This window comes from Tamandua tetradactyla, chromosome 9, assembly GCF_023851605.1.
Source record: "Tamandua tetradactyla isolate mTamTet1 chromosome 9, mTamTet1.pri, whole genome shotgun sequence".
NCBI lineage: Eukaryota > Metazoa > Chordata > Mammalia > Pilosa > Myrmecophagidae > Tamandua > Tamandua tetradactyla.
The window spans coordinates 26826603-26850407 of record NC_135335.1 but is presented as its reverse complement, the minus strand read 5'-3'; the positions used below and the strand labels follow the sequence as shown (position 1 = coordinate 26850407).

At 36.9% G+C, this 23805-nt stretch overlaps 1 protein-coding gene across 4 annotated transcripts in view; it reads left to right on the top strand.

Annotated features, from left to right (window-relative positions):
- Positions 1–23805, top strand: part of LOC143646857 (uncharacterized) — a 90157-nt gene that overhangs the window by 2024 nt on the left and 64328 nt on the right. For all 4 annotated transcript variants that reach the window (XR_013157670.1, XR_013157672.1, XR_013157671.1 and 1 more), the window contains exon 2: positions 994–1055. Coding sequence is in view for 1 of the 4 variants with exons in the window: in XM_077116266.1 (XP_076972381.1) it covers positions 994–1055 (62 nt within the window). In the remaining 3 variants the exon portion in view is untranslated. The remainder of the gene's footprint in view (positions 1–993; positions 1056–23805) is intronic.

The following is a 23805-nucleotide window of genomic DNA, read 5'->3' as shown; positions in this document are numbered from 1 at the left end:
CAGAATTTGGAAATGTTGCTATATATATTAATAAAACAAAGATCAGTTGTATTTCTCTATACCAGCAACAAACATTAGCATATATGATAAAATCTACCATATACATATATGGTTAGTTCTTTTTGTTTTTTTTTAAGAAATCCCCTTTTTACCCTAAAGTCATGAAGATATACTCCTATATTATCTTCAGAACTTTTATAGATTTGCTTTCACATGTTGATTTGAATTTTGTGATTCTGTATATATGGAACTATTTTTGTTACATCTGTTCTACTTATTTATTTATTTTATTTATTGGAGAACCAATACCAGATTTTCAATTACCAAAGCTTTATAGTAAGGTTTGATAAATGATAGAGGAAGTCTGCTTACCTTGAAATCCTCCCTGCCCCCTGCTCCAAGAAGGTGTAGGCTGTTACTCATTCTTTACATTTCCATACACATTTTAGGATTACTTTGTAATTTTACACAAAACTTCCCCGGAGTTTTTTTTTTATAACTCCACCATCACCTTTGATCTTTCTCCCACTCTTTCCCCTGAGATTTTGAGTGGGATTTTAATGACTCCATTTGGGATAATTGACCTCCTTACAAATATCAACTCTTCCAGTACATGTGTATGAAATAGCACTGTAGATGTATATATACTATATATATATATGTATTAAAATATCAATAAAATTGTATAATATTTTCTTTCCTGTAGCAGTCACGAACATTGCTTTTGTTAGATTTCATTCCTAAGATACTTGATCTTTGGATACCACCATGAATGTTGTCTTTTAAAAAAAATTCAACTCATTGTAGTATGTAAGAATAAGATTTATTTTTGCATATTGATTTTATATTCAGTTGATTTGCAAGCTCCTATAATTTTAATAATTTTTGAAATCTTTTTGATTGTCATGTATACATTCATATAATCTATGAATAGAGACAATTTTGTTTCTTTCTAGCCCTCATGCTTCTTCTTTTTCTTGATTTATTGTGTAGGCCAAGACCTCAAGTATATTGTTTTGTCCCTAATCTCAAAGGGAAAACTTTCAACCTTGACCGTAAGTTTTTTTTCCCTTCCCTAAGAATCCTTATTAGACAAATTATATACCTTTGTATTTCTAGTTGTTAAAATAAAAAAAAAACATGCTATTTCGGCAGTTATTCGGATGATCATGTGATTTTTCTACCTTAATATGTTAATATTGGAATTATATTAATTAATTTTCTCATATTTAAAGGGATTTTTTTCTTCTTGAGGTAAGCCTAATTTGATCATGTTAGTATGGTATGTTATCTTTTTTTACATATTGCTGAATTGAATTTGCTAGTTATATTGTTCATCAGGATATCCTCCAACTTGAGGATATCCTGCCAAATGGCAGCTATAAAACCCAGAATGCAAGGTGTGGATCAGTTTTGGGGAAAATTGTGTAAGCCTGTGAGCCAGCATTCATAATGCTTGAGAATATACTAATTGATATCCATATATTAATTTCTGGAGACTTCAACAATCTCTTTATTCTGGACATTAGCTGGGAAAATTTAAGAAGGATACAAGGAGAATTCTGGGGCAGAAGAAAAATTTGAAGCATATCTAACAGTGAGCAGATATCTCATCCATAAGCTGATATTTTTAGCTCTGAACTTGGCTGCCCACAGGAACATGTATATGGAAAAGTCTTTCAAGTGGCTTGATCCAGTGACGGTCCTCTCTGTTCTGATCTTTGCTAAATCATATGAGACCACATAGCACTTTGTGGTTGCATTAGTTTACTATATTTTTAGTATTCCATTATATACCATGTTGCAAAATATTGGCAGAATTGCTTTTTCCTAGAGGTGTCAACTTTGGGCATCGAGAAAAAACGGTCACTTTATCTAAAGATGAACAGCCAGGGGTTACCCTGAAGGATGTACCCATAATAGTTTGAATTATATTATTCTATATTAATCACTCTTCCCCAAGAAGAGGGTTGGGGAACTGCAGAGCAGAGTATAGTGGGCTAGTCTCTAAATGAAAGAAAATAAAGAGCTTTGCCTGTGGAGGAGTGTGAGTTTCCTCTAAAGGCACGACAGTTGTGGTCAATGACTGGCAGAAATAATCACTAAATAGAAGGAATTTTATAGGCTATTTTTTTTCCTGTGGACTGTGAAAGACCCTATAATTTTTTTTTCTGCATATCCCTCTTTTAGCATAGATAAGAACCTCCTGGAGAGCTTATAACACATGATAATTCCTAGGCCTCACTCTCATTGATTCTGATTAATAGATCTGTGGTAGATCTTAGGAATCCGTATTTGTACAAACACTCCAGTGAAACTCCTGCAGGTAGTTTGAGGGCCATGTTTTTTTTAAAAGAATTCATACATCCCATACCCCTTTTCCCTCCCTTTCATTGACCCACAATATTTCAGTCCACCAAGTTTTACCCTTTATCTCTTTTCTATCCTTAGTTTTTTTAACTTATCTGTCCATATCCTGGATAAAAGGAGCATCACACACAAAGTTTTCACAATCACACAGTCACACTGTACAAGCTATATAGTTATACAGTCTTCCTCAAGAATCAAGACTACTGAAACACAGGTCAACAGTTTCAGGGACTTCCCTCTAGCCACTCCACTATATCATAAACTGAAAAGGGATATCTATTTAATGTGTAAAGAATAACCTCCAGGATAACCTCTCAACTCTGAAATCTCTCAGCCACTGAAACTTTATCTTGTCACATTTCTTCCTTCCCCCTTTTGGTCAAGAAGGCTTTCTCATTCTGATGATGCTGGTCCTGGCTCATTTCTGGAAGTCAGGTCCCTCACTGCCAGGGAGATTTATGCCCCTGGGAGTCATGTCCCACATAGGGGGGAGGGCAGTGAGTTCACTTGCCAAGTTGGCTTAGAGAGAGAGAGGCCACATCAGAGCAACAAAAGAAGTTCTCTGGGGGTGACTCTTTGGCATAATTGTCAGTAGTTTTAGCTTCTCCTTTGCAGGAATAAGCTTCATAGTGGTAAGCCCCAAGATTGTGGGCTCAATTTGTTGAATCAGTTGTCCTCACTGCTTGCAAAAATATCAGGAAATCCCCAAATGGGGAAGTTTAATATTTCCTTCTCTCCCCAGCCTTGCAAGGGGACTTTGTAAATAATTTTTATTCTCTGCCCAGATTACTCTGGGTTATATTGGGGCATCTCACTGGCCTGTTCAAACCAACAAGATCTCATGCCCTATTCAAGATTCCATGTAATTATGGCATTCAAGTAAACTGACCATACCAGTTAAGATAGATAATGCGGTACCCAAAATACAAATTCTGCACCAAATAAACATCTCTCTTTTTGGTCTTGCACAGAGGTTGAAATTTGAAGATATTGGCCATATTATTCTTTACCCAGTATTCTGGTTTACCTTAGTCCTATCCAGATCAGTTTCATTCATATCTCTAGACAAAATCTAATCCCTTTTCAGCTTTTGAAACTGTTGCAGAATGGGTTAATGCTGACTTTCATAGCATCAGTAGCTAACTCTGAGTCTCAGGTGTCACATAAGATATCCAAAGTTTCAGAAAATGACCAGACTATATACAAATAGCTCAGTATCTCAGAATTTAGAAATATCAGTTACAAGTCCTGAATATGTGTAACTGCTGTATGAGCTTACAATCAAAGACCCTTTACAATAGGCCCCAACATGATAACCCATGCTCTCAACTTCAATTCTCTGGGATTATTCTAGTTAATCCATATAAGTGAGGCATGATAACGTTTGTCCTTTTGTTTCAGACATTTTATTCAATGCACTGTCCTTAAGTTTCATTCACCCAGTGCCTGTGAGGGCCACATTTTGAGGAACATGGTTCTAAAGCAAAGTCCACTGTTTCAAATAGAAACATTTTTAGTCACTCTTTATCTCCCTCTGAAACAGTGGTATTTGCAATATATAAAATAGAGTAAATTTCTTAAATTTGAGAGAAATACTGTCTATCCCTTGGACCCTTTTATGAGTAATTTGAGCCACCCCTACTTTAGTATTTCACTGTTACTCATAAGTAGAAGTCAATTTTTTTTAGTATTACACTTAACTTTTACTTTTTTTTTAAGAAAGAAGCTTTTCTTTTACAATCAGAAAACATTGGTTTTATAAAAGGAAAACATAATAAAGCTATCATCAAAACAAATTTACAGTTCTCCCAGGGATTAAAAGACATAACACAATTTACAGTATAGTGTTAGAAACACAGATCTGAAGATCACAGAAATAGAAAAGATGACCCTAAAACATAAGCTAATATAAACACAAATATCTTTTCAAGATGAACAAAATGATTAATGAGTCAATTTTCAGATAGGCTTTTTTTTTGTGAGGCTTTATTCTTAGAAGAATTCTTTAAGGCTATCTGTATTAGTCAGTGTTCTCTAGAGAAACAGAGCCAACAGGAGATATCTGTAAATATGAAATTTATAAAGGTGTCTCACACAACTGTGGGAATGGAAGAGGCCAAAATCCATAGGGCAGGCATGAAGCTGGTGGCTCTGATGAAGAGTCTTGGTGAACTCCACAGGAGAGGCTTGCTGCCTGAAGAAGCAGGGAGAAAGTCTCTCTTCTTCCTTAAAAGACTTCAACTGATTGGATTATCTTGATGGTGAGAGACATGCTTTAGTTGACTGCAGATGTAATCAGCCATAGATGCAGCCAACTGACTGATGATTTAATACACCTTCTGGTTTGTCAGCAGCCATGAAATATCCTTGCAGCAGTGGTCAGGCCAATGCTTGCCTGACCAGACAACTGGTCGTTGTCATTTGGCCAAGTTGACACCAGAAACTAACCATCATACCATCTTTTTTATTATTTTTTGAAATTTTATTACATTATGGTTAGTGTCCATATCCTGAATTATTTGTTTCTTGAAAACTGTAGATGTTTTGTGTCTTAATGCAAGGCTATTGTTTTTTGAATATTACAAATGTTTAAAAGAAAGTATGTTATTTTTTCTTTGTTTCAAATTTATCTCTCTCTTTATTTCTTTCTGTTTAGATAAATATAGCTTGTTATCTCTCTTCCTCTCTCTCTCTCTCTCTCTTTCTCATCTGGATAGACTGAGAGGGAGATTAACTTGCTACAGATATAGATAGATATATAGATTACATATAAGCAGAGAGTTCACTGTCTTATGCAAATAATTTGCATCCTTATGCTTCATCTACTTAATCTGTTTATTTCTGAAAGAGAAGTGTGAAAGTCTCCCTCAAAGATGGTGGATTTGACAGTCTCCCCTTTCAGTTCTTTTGCATTTTTTTTTATTTTTTTTATTTTTTTATTTTTTTATTAACGGAAAGAAAGAAAAAAAGAAAAAATAATAAAAATAAAAAAAGAAATTAACACAACATTTAGAAATCATACCGTTCTACATATGCACTCAGTAATTCTTAACATCATCACATAGATGCATGATCATCATTTCTTAGTACATTTGCATCGGTTCAGAGGAACTAGCAACACAACAGAAAAAGATATAAAATGTTAATATAGAGAAAAGAAATAAAAGTAGTAATGATAGTAAAAAACAACAACAAAGAAACCCTATAGTTCAGATGCAGCTTCATTCACTGTTTTAACATGATTACTTTACAATTAGGTATTATTGTGCTGTCCATTTTTGAGTTTTTGTATCTAGTCCTGTTACACAGTCTGTATCCCTTCCGCTCCAATTACCCATTATCTTACCCTGTTTCTAACTCCTGCTGGATTCTGTTACCAATGACATATTTCAAGTTTATTCTCGAATGTCCGTTCACATCAGTGGGACCATACAGTATTTGTCCTTTAGTTTTTGGCTGGACTCACTCAGCATAATATTCTCTAGGTCCATCCATGTTATTACATGCCTCATAAGTTTATCTTGTCTTAAAGCTGCATGATATTCCATCGTACATATATACCACAGTTTATTTAGCCATTCTTCTGTTGATGGACATTTTGGCGGTTTCCATCTCTTTGCAATTGTAAATAACGCTGCTATAAACATTGGTGTGCAAATGTCCATTTGTGTCTTTGCCCTTAAGTCCTTTGAGTAGATACCTAGCAATGGTATTGCTGGGTCGTATGGCAATTCTATATTCAGCTTTTTGAGGAACCGCCAAACTGCCTTCCACAGTGGTTGCACCCTTTGACATTCCCACCAACAGTGGATAAGTGTGCCTCTTTCTCCGCATCCTCTCCAGCACTTGTCATTTTCTGTTTTGTTGATAATGGCCATTCTGGTGGGTGTGAGATGATATCTCATTGTGGTTTTGATTTGCATTTCTCTAATGGCCAGGGACATTGAGCATTTCTTCATGTGCCTCTTGGCCATTTGTATTTCCTCTTCTGGTAGGTGTCTGTTCAAGTCTTTTCCCCATTTTGTAATTGGGTTGGCTGTCTTTTTGTTGTTGAGTTGAACAATCTCTTTATATATTCTGGATACTAGACCTTTATCTGATATGTCATTTCCAAATATTATCTCCCATTGTGTAGGCTGTCTTCCTACTTTCTCGATGAAGTTCTTTGATGCACAAAAGTGTTTAATTTTGAGGAGTTCCCATTTATTTATTTCTTTCTTCAGTGCTCTTGCTTTAGGTTTAAGGTCCATAAAACCACCTCCAGTTGTAAGATTCATAAGATATCTCTCTACATTTTCCTCTAACTGTTTTATGGTCTTAGACCTAATGTTTAGATCTTTGATCCATTTTGAGTTAACTTTTGTATAAGGTGTGAGATGCAGGTCTTCTTTCATTCTTTTACATATGGATATCCAGTTCTCTAGGCACCATTTATTGAAGAGACTGTTCTGTCCCAGGTGAGTTGGCTTGACTGCCTTATCAAAGATCAAATGTCCATAGATGAGAGGGTCTATATCTGAGCACTCTATTCGATTCCATTGGTCGATATATCTATCTTTATGCCAATACCATGCTGTTTTGACCACTGTGGCTTCATAATATGCCTTAAAGTCCGGCATCGCGAGACCTCCAGCTTCGTTTTTTTTCCTCAAGATGCTTTTAGCAATTCAGGGCACCCTGCCCTTCCAGATAAATTTGCTTATTGGTTTTTCTAATTCTGAAAAATAAGTTGTTGGGATTTTGATTGGTATTGCATTGAATCTGTAGATCAGTTTAGGTAGGATTGACATCTTAATTATATTTAGTCTTCCAATCCATGAACACGGTATGCCCTTCCATCTATTTAGGTCTTCTGTGATTTCTTTTAGCAGTTTTTTGTAGTTTTCTTTATATAGGTTTTTTGTCTCTTTGGTTAAATTTATTCCTAGGTATTTTATTCTTTTAGTTGTGATTGTAAATGGGATTCGTTTCTTGATTTCCCCCTCAGCTTGTTCATTACTAGTGTATAGAAAAGCTACAGATTTTTGAATGTTGATCTTGTAGCCTGCTACTTTGATGTACTAATTTATTAGCTCTAGTAGTTTTGTTGTGGATTTTTCCGGATTTTCGACGTATAGTATCATATCGTCTGCAAACAGTGATAGTTTTACTTCTTTCTTTCCAATTTTGATGCCTTGTATTTCTTTTTCTTGTCTAATTGCTTTGGCTAGAACTTCTAACACAATGCTGAATAATAGTGGTGATAGTGGACATCCTTGTCTTGTTCCTGATCTTAGGGGGAAAGTTTTCAATTTTTCCCCATTGAGGATGATATTAGCTGTGGGTTTTTCATATATTCCCTCTATCATTTTAAGGAAGTTCCCTTGTATTCCTATCTTTTGAAGTGTTTTCAACAGGAAAGGATGTTGAATCTTGTCAAATGCCTTCTCTGCATCAATTGAGATGATCATGTGATTTTTCTGCTTTGATTTGTTGATGTGGTGTATTACATTAATTGATTTTCTTATGTTGAACCATCCTTGCATACCTGGGATGAATCCTACTTGGTCATGATGTATAATTCTTTTAATGTGTTGTTGGATACGATTTGCTAGAATTTTATTGAGGATTTTTGCATCTATATTCATTAGAGAGATTGGTCTGTAGTTTTCTTTGTTTGTAATATCTTTGCCTGATTTTAGTATGAGGGTGATGTTGGCTTCATAGAATGAATTAGGTAGTTTTCCCTCCACTTCGATTATGTTGAAGAGTTTGAGGAGAGTTGGTACTAATTCCTTCTGGAATGTTTGATAGAATTCACATGTGAAGCCGTCTGGTCCTGGACTTTTCTTTTTAGGGAGCTTTTGAATGACTAATTCAATCTCTTTACTTGTGATTGGTTTGTTGAGGTCGTCTATTTCTTCTTGAGTCAAAGTTGGTTGTTCATGTCTTTCCAGGAACCCGTCCATTTCATCTAAATTGTTGTATTGATTAGCGTAAAGTTGTTCATAGTATCCTGTTATTACCTCCTTTATTTCTGTGAGGTCAGTAGTTATGTCTCCTCTTCCATTTCTGATCTTATTTATTTGCATCCTCTCTCTTCTTCTTTTTGTCAATCTTGCTAAGGGCCCATCAATCTTATTGATTTTCCCATAGAACCAACTTCTGGTCTTATTGATTTTCTCTATTGTTTTCATGTTTTCAATTTCATTTATTTCTGCTCTAATCTTTGTTATTTCTTTCCTTTTGCTTGCTTTGGGATTAGTTTGCTGTTCTTTTTCCAGTTCTTCCAAGTGAACAGTTAATTCCTGCATTTTTGCCTTTTCTTCTTTTCTGATAAAGGCATTTAGGGCAATAAATTTCCCTCTTAGCACTGCCTTTGCTGCGTCCCATAAGTTTTGATATGTTGTGTTTTCATTTTCATTTGCCTCTAGGTATTTACTAATTTCTCTTGCAATTTCTTCTTTGACCCACTTGTTGTTTAAGAGTGTGTTGTTGAGCCTCCATGTATTTGTGAATTTTCTGGTACTCCGCCTATTATTGATTTCCAACTTCATTCCTTTATGATCCAAGAAAGTGTTGTGTATGATTTCAATCTTTTTAAATTTGTTAAGACTTGCTTTGTGACCCAGCATATGGTCTATCTTTGAGAATGATCCATGAGCACTTGAAAAAAAGGTGTATCTTGCTGTTGTGGGATGTAATGTCCTATAGATGTCTGTTAAGTCTAGCTCATTTATAGTAATATTCAGATTCTCTATTTCTTTATTGATCCTCTGTCTAGATGTTCTGTCCATTGATGAGAGTTGTGAATTGAAGTCTCCAACTATTATGGTATATGTGTCTATTTCCCTTTTCAGTGTTTGCAGTGTATTCCTCACGTATTTTGGGGCATTCTGGTTCGGTGCATAAATATTTATGATTGTTATGTCTTCTTGTTTAATTGTTCCTTTTATTAGTATATAGTGTCCTTCTTTGTCTCTTTTAACTGTTTTACATTTGAAGTCTAATTTGTTGGATATTAGTATAGCCACTCCTGCTCTTTTCTGGTTGTTATTTGCATGAAATATCTTTTCCCAACCTCTCACATTCAACCTATATTTATCTTTGGGTCTAAGATGCGTTTCCTGTAGACAGCATATAGAAGGATCCTGTTTTTTAATCCATTCTGCCAGTCTATGTCTTTTGATTGGGGAATTCAGTCCATTAACATTTAGAGTTATTACTGTTTGGATAATATTTTCCTCTACCATTTTGTCTTTTGTATTATATATATCATATCTGACTTTCCTTCTTTCTACACTCTTCTCCATATATCTCTCTTCTGTCTTTTTGTATCTGACTCAGTGCTCCCTTTAGTATTTCTTGCAGAGCTGGTCTCTTGGTCACAAATTCTCTCAGTGACTTTTTGTCTGAGAATGTTTTAATTTCTCCCTCATTTTTGAAGGACAATTTTGCTGGATATAGGAGTCTTGGTTGGCAGTTTTTCTCTTTTAGTAACTTAAATATATCATCCCACTGTCTTCTAGCTTCCATGGTTTCTGCTGAGAAATCTACACATAGTCTTATTGGGTTTCCCTTGTATGTGATGGATTGCTTCTCTCTCGCTACTTTCAAGATCCTCTCTTTCTCTTTGACCTCTGACGTTCTAACTAATAAGTGTCTTGGGGAAGGCCTATTTGGGTCTAATCTCTTTGGGGTGCGCTGCACTTCTTGGATCTGTAATTTTAGGTCTTTCATAAGAGTTGGGAAATTTTCAGTGATAATTTCTTCCATTAGTTTTTCTCCTCCTTTTCCCTTCTCTTCTCCTTCTGGGACACCCACAACACGTATATTTGTGCGTTTCATATTGTCCTTGAGTTCCCTGATACCCTGTTCGAATTTTTCCATTCTTTTCCATATGGTTTCTGTTTCTTTTTGGAATTCAGATGTTGTATCCTCCAAATCACTAATTCTATCTTCTTTCTCTTTAAATCTATCATTGTAGGTATCCATTGTTTTTTCCATCTTTTCTACTTTATCCTTCACTTCCATAAGCTCTGTGATTTGTTTTTTCAGTTTTTCTATTTCTTCTTTATGTTCAGCCCATGTCTTCTTCTTGTCCTCCCTCAATTTATCGATTTCGTTTTTGAAGAGGTTTTCCATTTCTGTTCGTATATTCAGCATTAGTTGTTTCAGCTCCTGTATCTCATTTGAACTATTGGTTTGTTCCTTAGACTGGGCCATATTTTCAATTTTCTGAGCGTGATCCGTTATCTTCTGCTGGCGTCTGGGCATTTAGTCAGATTTCCCTGAGTGTTGGACCCCACAGGTTGTAAGATTTTTCTCTACAATCTCTGGGTTCTGTTTTTCTTATCCTGCCCAGTAGGTGGCGCTCGTGGCACACGTTTGTCTACGGGATCCACCAGTAAAAGTTGCTGTAGGTCCTTTAACTCTGGAAAACTCTCGCCGTAGGGGAGGTTTGGCAGCTGAAGCGTCTTGGAAGAGTACCAGCCAGCCCGGGGGTCCAAACGCGGGGAGGGTCGCCAGCCGCCGCAACACGTGAGAGCACCCAACCAAATTTCCTAGTCGGCCCAGGGCGCCAAGCGTGGCGGGAGGGCGCCAGCTGTCACAGCCCGGGACAGTGCACTGTTCCCAGGCAAACCGGGGAGTCATGTGTTTGGAAGGGACCTCCTGGTCACCGTTCTCCGCAGTCTGGGGATTTCTGACCCAACTCTTTCAGTTGGTCCGGGAGGCCTCGCGTGGTGGGACGCCAGCCGCCGCAGCCTGAGGGGACCGCCTGCCCAATTCTTCCAGCTGGCCTGGGAAGGAGGAAGGGAGGGACTCCAGCCACTTGCCGTCCTGCCCAGGAAAGCCCGCGTCCCTCGGTGTTCTCACCGGAGCTGGTTCTCCCAGACAGTCAACCGTTCCAGGATGGGGTACGCTGTCCCTTTGATCTCCGTGGTGGCTCCGGGAGCTGCTCTGTATTGTCTCCACTCCCCCAGTAGCTGTTCTGGAGGAGGAAAGGTGAGGGCGGCAAGGCTGTCGAGGCTGGTGGCGGAGGAGCCAGTGAAGGCGGGGGAAGAGGGCACCGTGGTGGTTGGAGAGCCGCCGGAGCAGGAGGGGGAAGTGTGGGGAGAAGGAGGGCGTGCGGGTCGGCTGCTGCGGGGTGTGGGCGCCGCGCGGTGGGCCGGCGGAGAAAGAGAGGGGAGAAGGAGGGCGGGCGAGCCGGCGGAGAAAGAGAGTGGAGAAGGAGGGCGGGCGGGTCGGCTGCTGCGGGGTGTGGGCGGGGCGTGGGCGCCGCGCGGCGGCCCGGCGGAGACTCTTTTGCATTTTTATTCATACATTTTGAAGCATAAAAATCATGACTGTTGTGCTTTATTAATATAGTTGCCTGTTATTCATATTTAATATTCCTCTTGATTCCATAAATTGATAAAATAAATATAAACTTACATCATTTTTAATTGTTGTTGTGGCATTCCATTATGGGAATATGTCATAATTTTAATATTGCTTTGCATGTCTCTGAATGCGGTTTGTCTTGTTTCTTGAGTAATTTAATTTTGGTGGTGGTCAAGGAAAAAAATTAGTTCTACTGTACTGTTATTTAGTCTTTCCATATTGTTTAGCTGCAGTTTAGATGTCATTTGCAGCTTTGTCAGCTTTGTTCTTTCTATTTAGAATTGCTACACATTTGTTTACTTTAGTGGAACAAAAAAGAAAGTGTTAATTCTCAATGCTGTCTGTTTTACCACAGACAGTCCTGAAAACAAAGCAGCTTTGAATAAGACTTATTTACTCAAAACATGCAGACTCTTTATAAGAATTTTGTGATGGTCTGCTGAAGGTCTTTCAATATGTGCCTTGTTGTTGTATGATATAGAATTTACAAGCAGGAAAGAATTAATTCTATTAAGACAGAATGGGTCTGTTTACCTGTTTTTTTCATACTGAAAAATAGAATATTGAATTTAATAGTCAAGCATGATTGACCTCATTGAAATATATTCCCAAAGTGGTACTTAGAGGGAGTCTTTCCTCTAAACTTTTCAAAGGCAACAAAATAGAAAAAGAAGTGTATATAATCTGTTAAATAGTCAACTTAAGGAGTGTTATATATAATGAACTATAAATCATATAAAGTGAAGCTCTGATATGAATTTATGATTGATGTCCAATTATGAGTGCCTTCCTTGTTCTACCAGGCTTAGATTTCTTTTCTTACATAATTTAGGTTCTGCTCATCTTCTTCCATGTAAGGGTTGTCCCGACCCGCGGGACAGACGAACCTGGACCTGAGGGAGGGAGTGAGAATTGGGGGGACAAGAGACACAGAGAATGGAGACAAGACAGGATTCTGATCAAGTCTCAATTTATTGAGGGCAAATCCAGGGTATTTATCCAGCAGGACCGGGGAAGTGCCTTGTATCAGGCGTTAGCAGGTGATAGGCATTGCACGATGGCTAGGCCAATCCGCCGAAACTAAGATAGCAAAGGCGGACCAGCCGAGGCTAGTCAGCAGATTTCTGGGCAGAGCAGAGCAGACATGAGAAAATAGAAACTTTACTTGAGATAAAAACTTAACTTGAGTTAGTATCCAAGATGCTGTTGGACCACAAGGTGGTCAGTAGATGGTGTCAGACAACCAAGATGATGGCCGGCACACTGCCGGTGCCATAAGCGGCTCCCCACAAAGGGTCATGATAAAGCTTAATTTGCATAAAATTTTTTAGAGCCTTGGGCTAGAATGCAGTGGAAAAAAGTTCTCTTTAAAATAGTCAAGAGAATATCAAGGACAATAGGATTCAAACAAAGAGAGAATAAGAAGTCTACATGAATTCTTGGTGAAATGAAGAGAATGAAGATATGAGAATAAAAATGCATGAGGGATACTCCATCTTGGGATGTCATTTGGGTCCAGCAAAAGGGAATTCTTGTGAAGATGATACACTCTAGGATTTAGCCAAGTGCTTTTGGCTCAGCTAAGCAGCTTCTTATGGTTTCATATGAGGTTTCATAGAGGTGTGACGGTCACTGATGGCCAGAGCTCATCAGTGATAGACCAGGAAAGAACAACAGCAATATGAGCTCTCTTGCAAGGCAATTAATAGACCTAGAGTTAAATGCCATATTACTATCCCAAGTTCACTTTCCTTCCAGCTGGAATGCTGTGGGTAATGGCTATTAGTGTCTGCCTGCCTGCCTTCCTCCCTCTCTTCTTCCCTTCCTTCCTCTGTCCCTTTCTCCCTCTTTCTGGATTTCTAAGTGAATATTTGTAGTTTGCATTCTCTTTCCACATTCCTTGACATTGCCTTCCACCTGTATGTGATTTTTTTAACGTCCTATTATGTATCTTCTGAACATGTATAAATATAAGTGTGTACTAAAAGACAAATTCCTTGATAGTTTGAAAAGTTAAACTTACTAATGCCTTGTACATTTACTTTTCTTGAGCCTTATTTATTTTGGGTCTAGGGCTCATGCTTATTTGTATAGCTGCAGTAAGGGGAATTATTGAGTTATAAATGCCATCCATAGTGTTTGCCTGTGTTTTTATTAATGCTGAACTTGAAATTCCTTTCACTTATGTCAGTATTTCACCTTTTGCACCACCAGTAAGATATGAAAAAGATATGTGGATTTGCTTCCAGTGCAGAAAAAAATAATGAAACCATATACAGTCCTTGTTGAAAGGTGGGGATAGAAAAATGCCTATTTGTGACAGAGTACTGCTTTTTTTTTTCTTCGGGCATTTTTGGTTATAAATTCACATTAGTAATACAGCCAATATACAAAGCACAGTTGTAGCAACCAGAGAAAGAAACAGGATATGACCCCCTTTGTAAGATGCTCATAAATTCCCAGGGAGGCAGGAGAACTTCATTCATCTACAGTTTATTCAGAATGTTCTTTTCTTTTGCTTGTCATTTTGGAATGTATTTAAATGTTGCTAAAAAGTACAGGAACATCAACCTCATAGCTGGAAGTCATCCGTTTCTTCACAAAACAAGTTTGCCCCAGATCAGTATGTGCCCCTCCCCTCTGCCCCCACTCACCCCTGCAATGTCCAGGCCTCTGGCCTGAGTATTGCTGGAACAGCGTCTCTTTGGAGACTGAGAAATAATTCATGTTCTGAGTTCTTCTGCTATTTCTCTCAAGTTTGGTGCCTGCTGTGATGGGGGATGTCTTTTTCCTTTTAAAACAGATACTGAAAAGTAAACCTAAAAGCCCAAATCCATTCCAAATAGAAAGCAGTTTGCAGATTTGGGTAAACTAAGTGCAGATATTTGACCTGTATCATGATATGCTATTGCATAATTTTAAAAAATTGATGAGGATGGTTTGAGTTTTCTTGTTGGTAAAGCTAGGGCAGTTGGTTGAGTGTTTAAACTATTTTCAATCTTATTCAAATTCAGCCTCAGAGTTGTTTATTCTTGACCTTTTTTGTTAATACAATCAAACCTAAGTTTGTTTTTGTGCACCTACATTTAACAAACTATCAGTTTAAAATATTTTAGTAATGCTGTGCCATCATGAATTTCCATTAAAGTGTTCATTAAAAATGCATTTTGTGCACAGCTAATTATTTGTGTTTCTTTTTTTATTAATTAAAAAAAGAAAAGAAATTAACACAACATTTAGAAATCATTCCATTCTACATATGCACTCAGTAATTCTTAGTATCATCACATAGATGTATGATCATCATTTCTTAGTACATTTGCATCGATTTAGGAAAAGAACTAGCAAAACAGCAGAAAAAGATATAGAATGTTAATATAGAGAAGAAAATTAAAATAATAATAATAAAAATATATATATATAAAAAAGGAAAAAGAAAAAACAAAAACAAAAGATACAAACAAACAAACAAAAATAATACAGTTCAGGTGCAGCTTCATTCAGTGTTTTGACATAGTTACATTACAGTTAGGTATTATTGTGCTGTCCATTTTTGAGTTTTTGTATCTAGTCCTGTTGCACAGTCTGTATCCCTTCAGCTCCAATTACCCATTATCTTACACTGTTTCTAACTCCTGCTGGTCTCTGTTACCAATGATATATTCCAAGTTGATTCTCAAATGTCGGTTCACATCAGTGGGACCATACAGTATTTGCCCTTTAGTTTTTGGCTAGACTTACTCAGCATAATGTTTTCTAGGTCCATCCATGTTATTACATGCTTCATAAGTTTAGTCTGTCTTAAAGCTGCATAATATTCTATCGTAGGTATACACCACAGTTTGTTTAGCCACTCTTCTGTTGATGGACATTTGGCTGTTTCCATCTCTTTGCAATTGTAAATAACGCTGCTATAAACATTGGTGTGCAAATGTCCGTTTGTATCTTTGCCCTTAAGTCCTTTGAGTAGATACCTAGCAGTGGTATTGCTGGGTCGTAATCCATTCTGCCAGTCTATGTCTTTTGATTGGAGAATTCAGTCCATTAACTTTTAGTGTTATTACTGTTTGGATAATATTTTCCTCTACCATTTTGGCTTTTGTATTATATATATCATATCTGATTTTCCTTCTTTCTACATTTTACTCCATACCTCTCTTTTCTGTCTTTTCATATCTGACTCTAGTGCTCCCTTTAGTATTTCTTGCAGAGCTGGTCTCTTGGTCACAAATTCTTTCAGTGACTTTTTGTCTATAAATGTTTTAATTTCTCCTTCATTTTTGAAGGACAATTTTGCTGGATATAGAAGTCTTGGTTGGCAGTTTTTCTCTTTTAGTAATTTAAATATATCATCCCACTGTCTTCTAGCCTCCATGGTTTCTGCTGAGAAATCTACACATAGTCTTATTGGGTTTCCCTTGTATGTGATGGATTATTTTTCTCTTGCTGCTTTCAAGATCCTCTCTTTCTCTTTGACCTCTGACATTCTAACTAGTAAGTGTCTTGGAGAACGCCTATTTGGGTCTATTCTCTTTGGGGTGCGCTGCACTTCTTGGATCTGTAATTTTACGTCTTTCATAAGAGTTGGGAAATTTTCAGTGATAATTTCTTCCATTAGTTTTTCTCCTCCTTTTCCCTTCTCTTCTCCTTCTGGGACACCCACAACACGTATATTTGTGCGCTTCATATTGTCCTTCAGTTCCTGATCCCCTGCTCAAGTTTTTCCATTCTTTTCCCTATAGTTTCTGTTTCTTTTTGGAATTCAGATGTTCCATCCTCCAGTTCACTAATTGTAGCTTCTGTCTCTTTAAATCTACCATTGTAGGTATCCATTGTTTTTTCCATCTTTTCTACTTTGTCCTTCACTCCCATAAGTTCTGTGATTTGTTTTTTCAGATTTTCTATTTCTTCTTTTTGTTCAGCCCATGTCTTCTTCATGTCCTCCCTCAATTTATTGATTTGGTTTTTGAAGAGGTTTTCCATTTCTGTTCATATATTCAGCATTAGTTGTCTCAGCTCCTATATCTCATTTGAACTATTGGTTTGTTCCTTTGACTGGGCCATATCTTCAATTTTCCGAGCATGATCCGTTATTTTCTGCTGGTGTCTGGGCATTTGATCAGATTTTCCTGGGTGTGGGACCCGGATGGTTGAAAGATTTTTCTGTGAAATATCTGGGCTCTGTTTTTCTTTTCCTGCCCAGTAGGTGGCGCTCGTGGCGCTCGTCTGTCTGCGGGTCCCACCAGTAAAAGATGCTGTGGCTCCTTTAACTTGCCAATCCGAATCTCGCAGTCGGTCCGGGAAACCGCGCGTGGAGAGGGGGTCGCCGGCCGCCGTGGCTTGAGGGAATGCCGGTCCAAATTGCCCAGCTGGCCCGAGATGCCAAGCGTGGCGGGAGGGCCCCACTATCCAACATTCCCAGTCGGACCGGGAAGCCACGTGTGTGGAAGGGACCCTGGTCGCCAGCCGCCCTGGCCCGGGAAAGCGCACGCCCCTCCGGTATCTCACCGCAGAGGATTCTCCCTGCCCGTTCAGCCATTCCAGAATAGGGTACGCTGTCTTTTTGGTCTCTGTCGTGGCTCCGGGAGCTGTTTTGTATTGTTTCTGTTTCTTTAGTTGCTGTTCTGGAGGAGGAACTAAGACCCGTGCGTCTTACTAAGCCGCCATCTTCTCCGGAAGTCCTATTTGTGTTTCTTATTCTCCTAAAATCCAGTCTCCACCGAGGCACCAAGTATAGCTGGGTTTGCATTTCAGCCCAGTGGTTTACTAATCCTGGGGTACTCTTGAGCAATTTATTTGATTCTCTGAGTTTCTTGTTGATGAACATAAAAATTCCTTCATCATTTTGTAAGGCTTTGTAAGGTTTAAATGATGCACTAATGTAAAGTGGCTAAGCTGGCAACATAGTCAGTTGTATTTACTGTGCTCCCTTTCATATCCAATTATGACCAGCTATGATGCAATGGGCAAAAATAGTAAGAGCCCACATTGTTGAGTGCTCTCTCTCCACCCTGGAAAAAGCCTCAGAAAGTCAAAGAAAATACTAAAAATGGGGATGAACTTTCCTTGCATTATGGCATCAAAGGAGAGGATGTCTAGAATAAACTTGAGCTATTTATGATCCATGCTGTGGGCCTCCTGCACTGCAGAAATATTTTAATTACAGTTTAAAAGCTTGATGTGAATGACTTTGGATCAAAGAAATAGATCAACAAATCAACAGAAGTGATTTGTTGTAGTGCATTTCTGTAATGCCTCAGATTCATGCTTAGAATATTGTGATTTTAAAAAATTATATTAAAATCAAATGTTGTCAAAGGTAATAGGGCTCAAAGTCTAAGAGGTACAAAAGATGCTTCACTATCCGTTGCTCTTCTGGAAGATAGCCTCTGCTATATTCTCGGGCATCTATCCAGTGAGTAGCTAGCCAACTAACTAGAAAGACATATAGTCTTTTTACAAATATAATGTAATTACAGACATAAGCTTTTTACAAATGTGGGAATATATCTTTAGAATAAATTACTTGAAAAGGAGTGGCTGGGTCAAAGGCTTTGTGTATTTATAATTTTTATATGTGTCATCTGACTGCTGTCTAGAAAATGTGAGAAGGTGTGGTATGAATATACATACACATGTATATTCCTATGAGCAATGCTTGCATTCCTCAGCAGAACCATTTATTTTTTGATCATCTATGATTTTATAGGTAGAAATGGTGTTTTAGTGTAGTTTCAAGGATTGCTTCTATTATGAGTGATGTTATTAATCTTTTAAGAGCCATGTTCTTTTTTCTGCAAACTGTTTTTTCATATCCTTTACTCATCTTAAATTGGGCTGTTAGTCTTTTTCTTACAGGTATTTAAAATATTTTAGGAAAACAAGACTTTTGTTTATAATACCATTTTTCCCCAGTTTCTTCTATTTATCTTTTCACTTTGCTTATGATGATCTTTTTTATTATAATCGTTCCATTCTACATATATAATCAGTAATTCATAATGTCATCACATAGTTGCATATTCATCATCATGATCATTTCTTAGAACATTTACATCAATACAAAGAAATAAAAAGAAAACAGAAAAAAATTCATACATACCATACCCCTTACCCCTCCCTTCCATTGATCACTGCATTTCAATCTAAATTTATTTTAACATTTGTTTCCCCTATTATTTATTTTTATTCCATTTGTTTTACTCATCTGTTGATAAGGTAGATAAAAGGAGCATCAAACACAAGGTTTTCACAATCACCTTGTGATGATCTTTAATATGCAGACTTTTTTTGTAACCAAATCACTCCAAGATTCTAAAAACATAGACTTTGCTATATACTGAATTCCCATGTGTGTTTTGATCGCTTTAGTATTTTCGTGTTTAGAACATTGTGTTTTAAGGGAATTTTTTCCCTTTTTTCTCCTGGAATTATTTTCTTTAATGAAATATAATAGAGAATATTTCCAAAAGGGTTTGAGAGATCAGTATGAATTATAGAAATGGATTGTATTAAAGAACACATTAAGTCTAAGAGTAGAGAAAGGCAGCATAGCTCATTTGATACCCTTACAGGCCTAAACTAATGAATAGAGACAAATATTTTTTAATTAGCATAATTGTATGCTGTTAAATAAATGCTTGTAATGAGCTCAAGCCCAGTCCTTCTCTCAACTGGCTCTTTTAAGACAACTTCAGTTTAGGGGTAGCCTCTGTGAAGGGCCTGGCACTGGCTTCAGAAATATCCCTTTTGCTTGTCCAAACTTTTTAGCATTCCTGGGCATATCTGTTATATATGATGGGCATATCTTGTCATGTTGAATAACACAAAATTGCTCTCTTAATATAAAGCTAGTAAAATGTTTGATTAATGACCTTGTTTATATTGATGTGGGTGAGTATTTGCACATAGAGGAAGAAAGTTACACAACACCGGTACATGCACATACTTTTCCCTCAAAAGGACAATGATGAACTTTAGCAGACCATTTCCAAAGTATTTCTCACAAACCAGTAAAGTTTAAACTGATGAGGTTTATTCTTATTACTTGTGAAGCTTCATACTATCATTTACTATATTTGTAAATGTTTAAATGGCATCACTGGGAGAAATTTTGGTTTGTGCAATTGTAGAATTATAGAGATATGCTTGCACACCATTTACATAATTGTAAAACATTTTCCCAGTGATTAAAAATCATTGAAGAAAGGCAAGGTCTGGTTCTCTTTACTGGTTTCTTCACAGCCCCTCTCAGAAATCTCTGCTTCATTTGTACTTGTATTACTAACTGGCTACCTACAGGTTTCTTCAACAGTTGTAACTTAAGACCGTCAGAGCTGGTTTGAGTGAAGGCTGCTCGATTGGTCTTTTTCTAATAAATATAGAGTTTTTTTTTTAAGTTAAGCAAAGATTCCTTTTGAAACATGTAGTCTGAATGCCAAACACTGGACCCATTGTCTCAGAGACAATAGTAAATGCCACATTCAGTCTTTAGAAACAGTGACCAACTTGCTTGTATTCAAGAACCACAGAAGTATTACACATCTAGAAAAATGATGCACAGCTGAGTTTTCAGTAATACTAATATTGCAAATAAGAGTATGATTTAAGACTGTGTGGTGCATAGCATCATGCCCTGACTGGTATATGTCATTCATTGGATCGATTGGGACTGCTCAAGAGGCATTATTTATTATTTATGTTACAGAACCCAATCAGTGCTAATACTAACAGAATCCAGTAGGGATGATTTCTGTGCATGTTTGGTTTTGCATATGAATGTATGGAACTAGATTCTGACACATACCTTCTAGATATAGTATGGCATTCAAAATTAGGAATTATTTTGGGTCAGATTCTCCAGGAGCCGGTCCCAAGTCGAGGATGTATGCAAATGATTTATTAGGGATCTGCTCCCAGGAGAAGCAGGTGGGGGAGCAGATTAGTGAAAAGAAGGAAGCAAAGCAAAGGTTTGATTTCAGGTGGAGGTCTAGCCACAGCCTGATTGCATTCGGGAGCTTTGGAAAGTAAATTATAGTTTAGAAGGTGTCCCAACTTAAGGCAGTATGGCTCCCATGGGGACCCAAATTCTCAGACACTTGCACCTACCTATGTGGGCAGGCAGAGTGGGTCCTTGGGCTGAGGGCAGGCTTCTGCTGAGAATCGTAGGCATGGGCAAGCAAAAGCACAGTGAAGTTGGGATAGGAGTGGTTATGAAGAAGTGATAAAGGGATCTAAGGGTATCTGGGTTCAGTACCAACAGTTCTTGGCTATAGGGATTATTTATTCATTCTGATTAAATGCATCTCAATAATTTAAAAAATCATATAGCAATTCAGATATATTTTCTTTTTAAAAAAAAATAATAGGTAAATTATTCTCATCGGATATTAGCTCAAAGGCTACATTTTAGGAAACAGTACTCCTTCCTATCTCTTGAATACACCAGGCACATTTTTGTCTTGAGCATTTTGAATGTGTTTCTTCTGCCTGGAATCTCTTCTCCCAGGTAATGGCTTGGCTTGCTCTCTCCCCTTTCAGATCTTCTTTAAATGAACTTCTCAATGTATGGTATAGCAACACACCCACTTCTAGGGTGAACATATATTCTTTTGTACTGGAATAATTATTAATAGTACTCACTTTCAGTTAGATGAAAAATTATACAGCCACCTTAACTCTATACCTTCTCTGTTTTATTTTCTCTTCAACAGTTATCACTACCTAACATAAAATGTATTTTGCTTATTTGTCTTGTTCATATTCTGCCTCCTTTAAGGATACATAGGTAGCTCCAAAGAATGTTAACTTCATGAGGTCAGAAATTGGTCTCTTTGCTCACTGATGCTTCCCTCCCTAGGATCTAAAATAGTGTTTATTACATAGCAGTCTTTCAATCATCATTTGTATAATGAATACATTTATGAATAAATGAAAGAATTTAAACCAGATTTTGGTGGTGTATAGTAAAAAAATAAAGAAAATTTAAAGAAAAATCAGAGGTGGCAATATAGATCCCTGTTTATTCTGCCCCTGCTTGACTTTTCTTGAAATTTAAATGATGTTTATTATTGCCTTTTAATTACTCTTTGAATTATTATCATATAGCCTTGTCAGGCTATTAGCTCCAGTATTTAGTTTGTAAAACTGGGCTGCTGAGTCTGGGTGTGCAGGTTGAGCTCTGCACAACATTATAGTCTGTTGTATAGTGTCTTGGAGAGTTGTGCAGTGCACACACAACCTTTACAAATGAGCTCAGATGATCTATTTAGAAGTGGCCCTTTGATGTGATACCTGTTATAATATGGAATATTGGATGAAATGTTGTGACTCAAGATCCACATTCATCTGGGCCCCTACCAAGGAAAAAGTTCTAAAAACAACCCATTCACAATGGAGATTTGCTTGTCTTCATAAACTCGTAGGTAGAGGACAACAGAAAATAGGCTGTTTATGTGTATCCCCATGTTACAATGTGTATATGTCTATCCTGGTGTCTAGTGTGATATTGGGGGAAGGAAACAGCAAGAAAGAAAAGAATATGGTGCTGAAAGCCCCTGGTGAACAGTGGATGGAGAAATGTATGCTTACATGATGCCAGAGTCTCACCCCACAGATTACTTTTTGATAAAAGAGAATCGCGGCTTTGTAAAAGAGGGATTTGACTGTTTCGCCTGATCTAATCTTGCCATGATTGACTAGATGTTGTATGTCTCTTGTATACAACATCCTCTTTCCCTAATTTCCAGTTTATAACAATATTTTGTTTTATTGTCAGTTGACCTTTGAAACATTGGGTTTACCCATATATTTATCATTTGTTTTTTTTGGAATCCCCTTTTGCATCTCAGTCCTTCCACCTGGAATCATTCTCCTTCTACCTGATATATATCCTTTAGATTTATACTTTATAATGTGGTAGCCAGTACACTATTTGTCTATTGAACACCTGAAATATGACCAGTCTGGATTGAGATTGTCTGTAAGTATAAAGTACACAGTAACTTTCAAGGAACTTAGTACAGCAATGTAAAATATCTCAGTAATTTTTTTCCATTTTTACATGTTGAAATGAAAATATTTTGTAAATATTGGGTTAAAAAACTACATTATTGAAATTGCTTTTACTTTTTTTCTTTTAAAATATGGCTACTAGACCATTTAAAGTCATGTATGTGGCTCACAATATATTTCTGTTGGTAAGCTCTGCTTCAGAATTTTCTTTGGTGATGGTCTAATGGTCACAAATTCTCAATCTTTGTTTTGTATTTTGCACTTGTTCTTGAGATCTTTTTTCACTGGATATAAAAGCTATGTTAAGTAATTTCTCTCATCATATTGAGGATATTGTTTCACTGTTTCTGACTACCATTTTTGCAGTAGAGATATCAATTAATATTGTCATTCCTTTTGCAGTAATTTATCTTTTAGCTTTTGCAGCTATTTGAAAAATTTTCTCCTGGTCTTTAATTTTCTCTTCCATTCTTTACATTTGCTTATGATGAATTTAGGTATGGATTTTTAAAAATATATCCTGCTTAGGATTCATTGGTTTTCTTGAAGTCTGTGAATTGATTTCTTCTGTTAGTTCTGGGAAATTATCAGTCAATATCATTTCAAACATTACCTCTTTCCTGTTCTATTTCTCCCCTCCTTCTGAAATTCCAATTACGGCTTGTTATTTTTATTTTATCTTCTGTGTTTTAACCACTCATCATGTTTTCCATTGTTTTGTCTTTTATGTGCATACCAAATTAATTATTCTTAACTTTTAAATATTTTGCTGTTACCTTCTTCAATTCTGTTTAATTTTCTGGTTCACTTCCTCAGTGGAATTTAATATTGATGATTTTAGTTTTAGATGTACAATTTGATGCGTCTGCAAATCGGCTTATTTTTTCTAGTTTCTTGTTCTTTAATAATACTTTAAACACTTCTTTTATTTATATGAATGTTTTAAACCAACATGCTTTTTCATATTCTGTGTAAAATAATTCCATATCTGAACTCTTTGCAGGTCTAATTTTGTTGTTTGCTATTATCATAGGCTCTCCCTTATGGTACTGTCTTTCC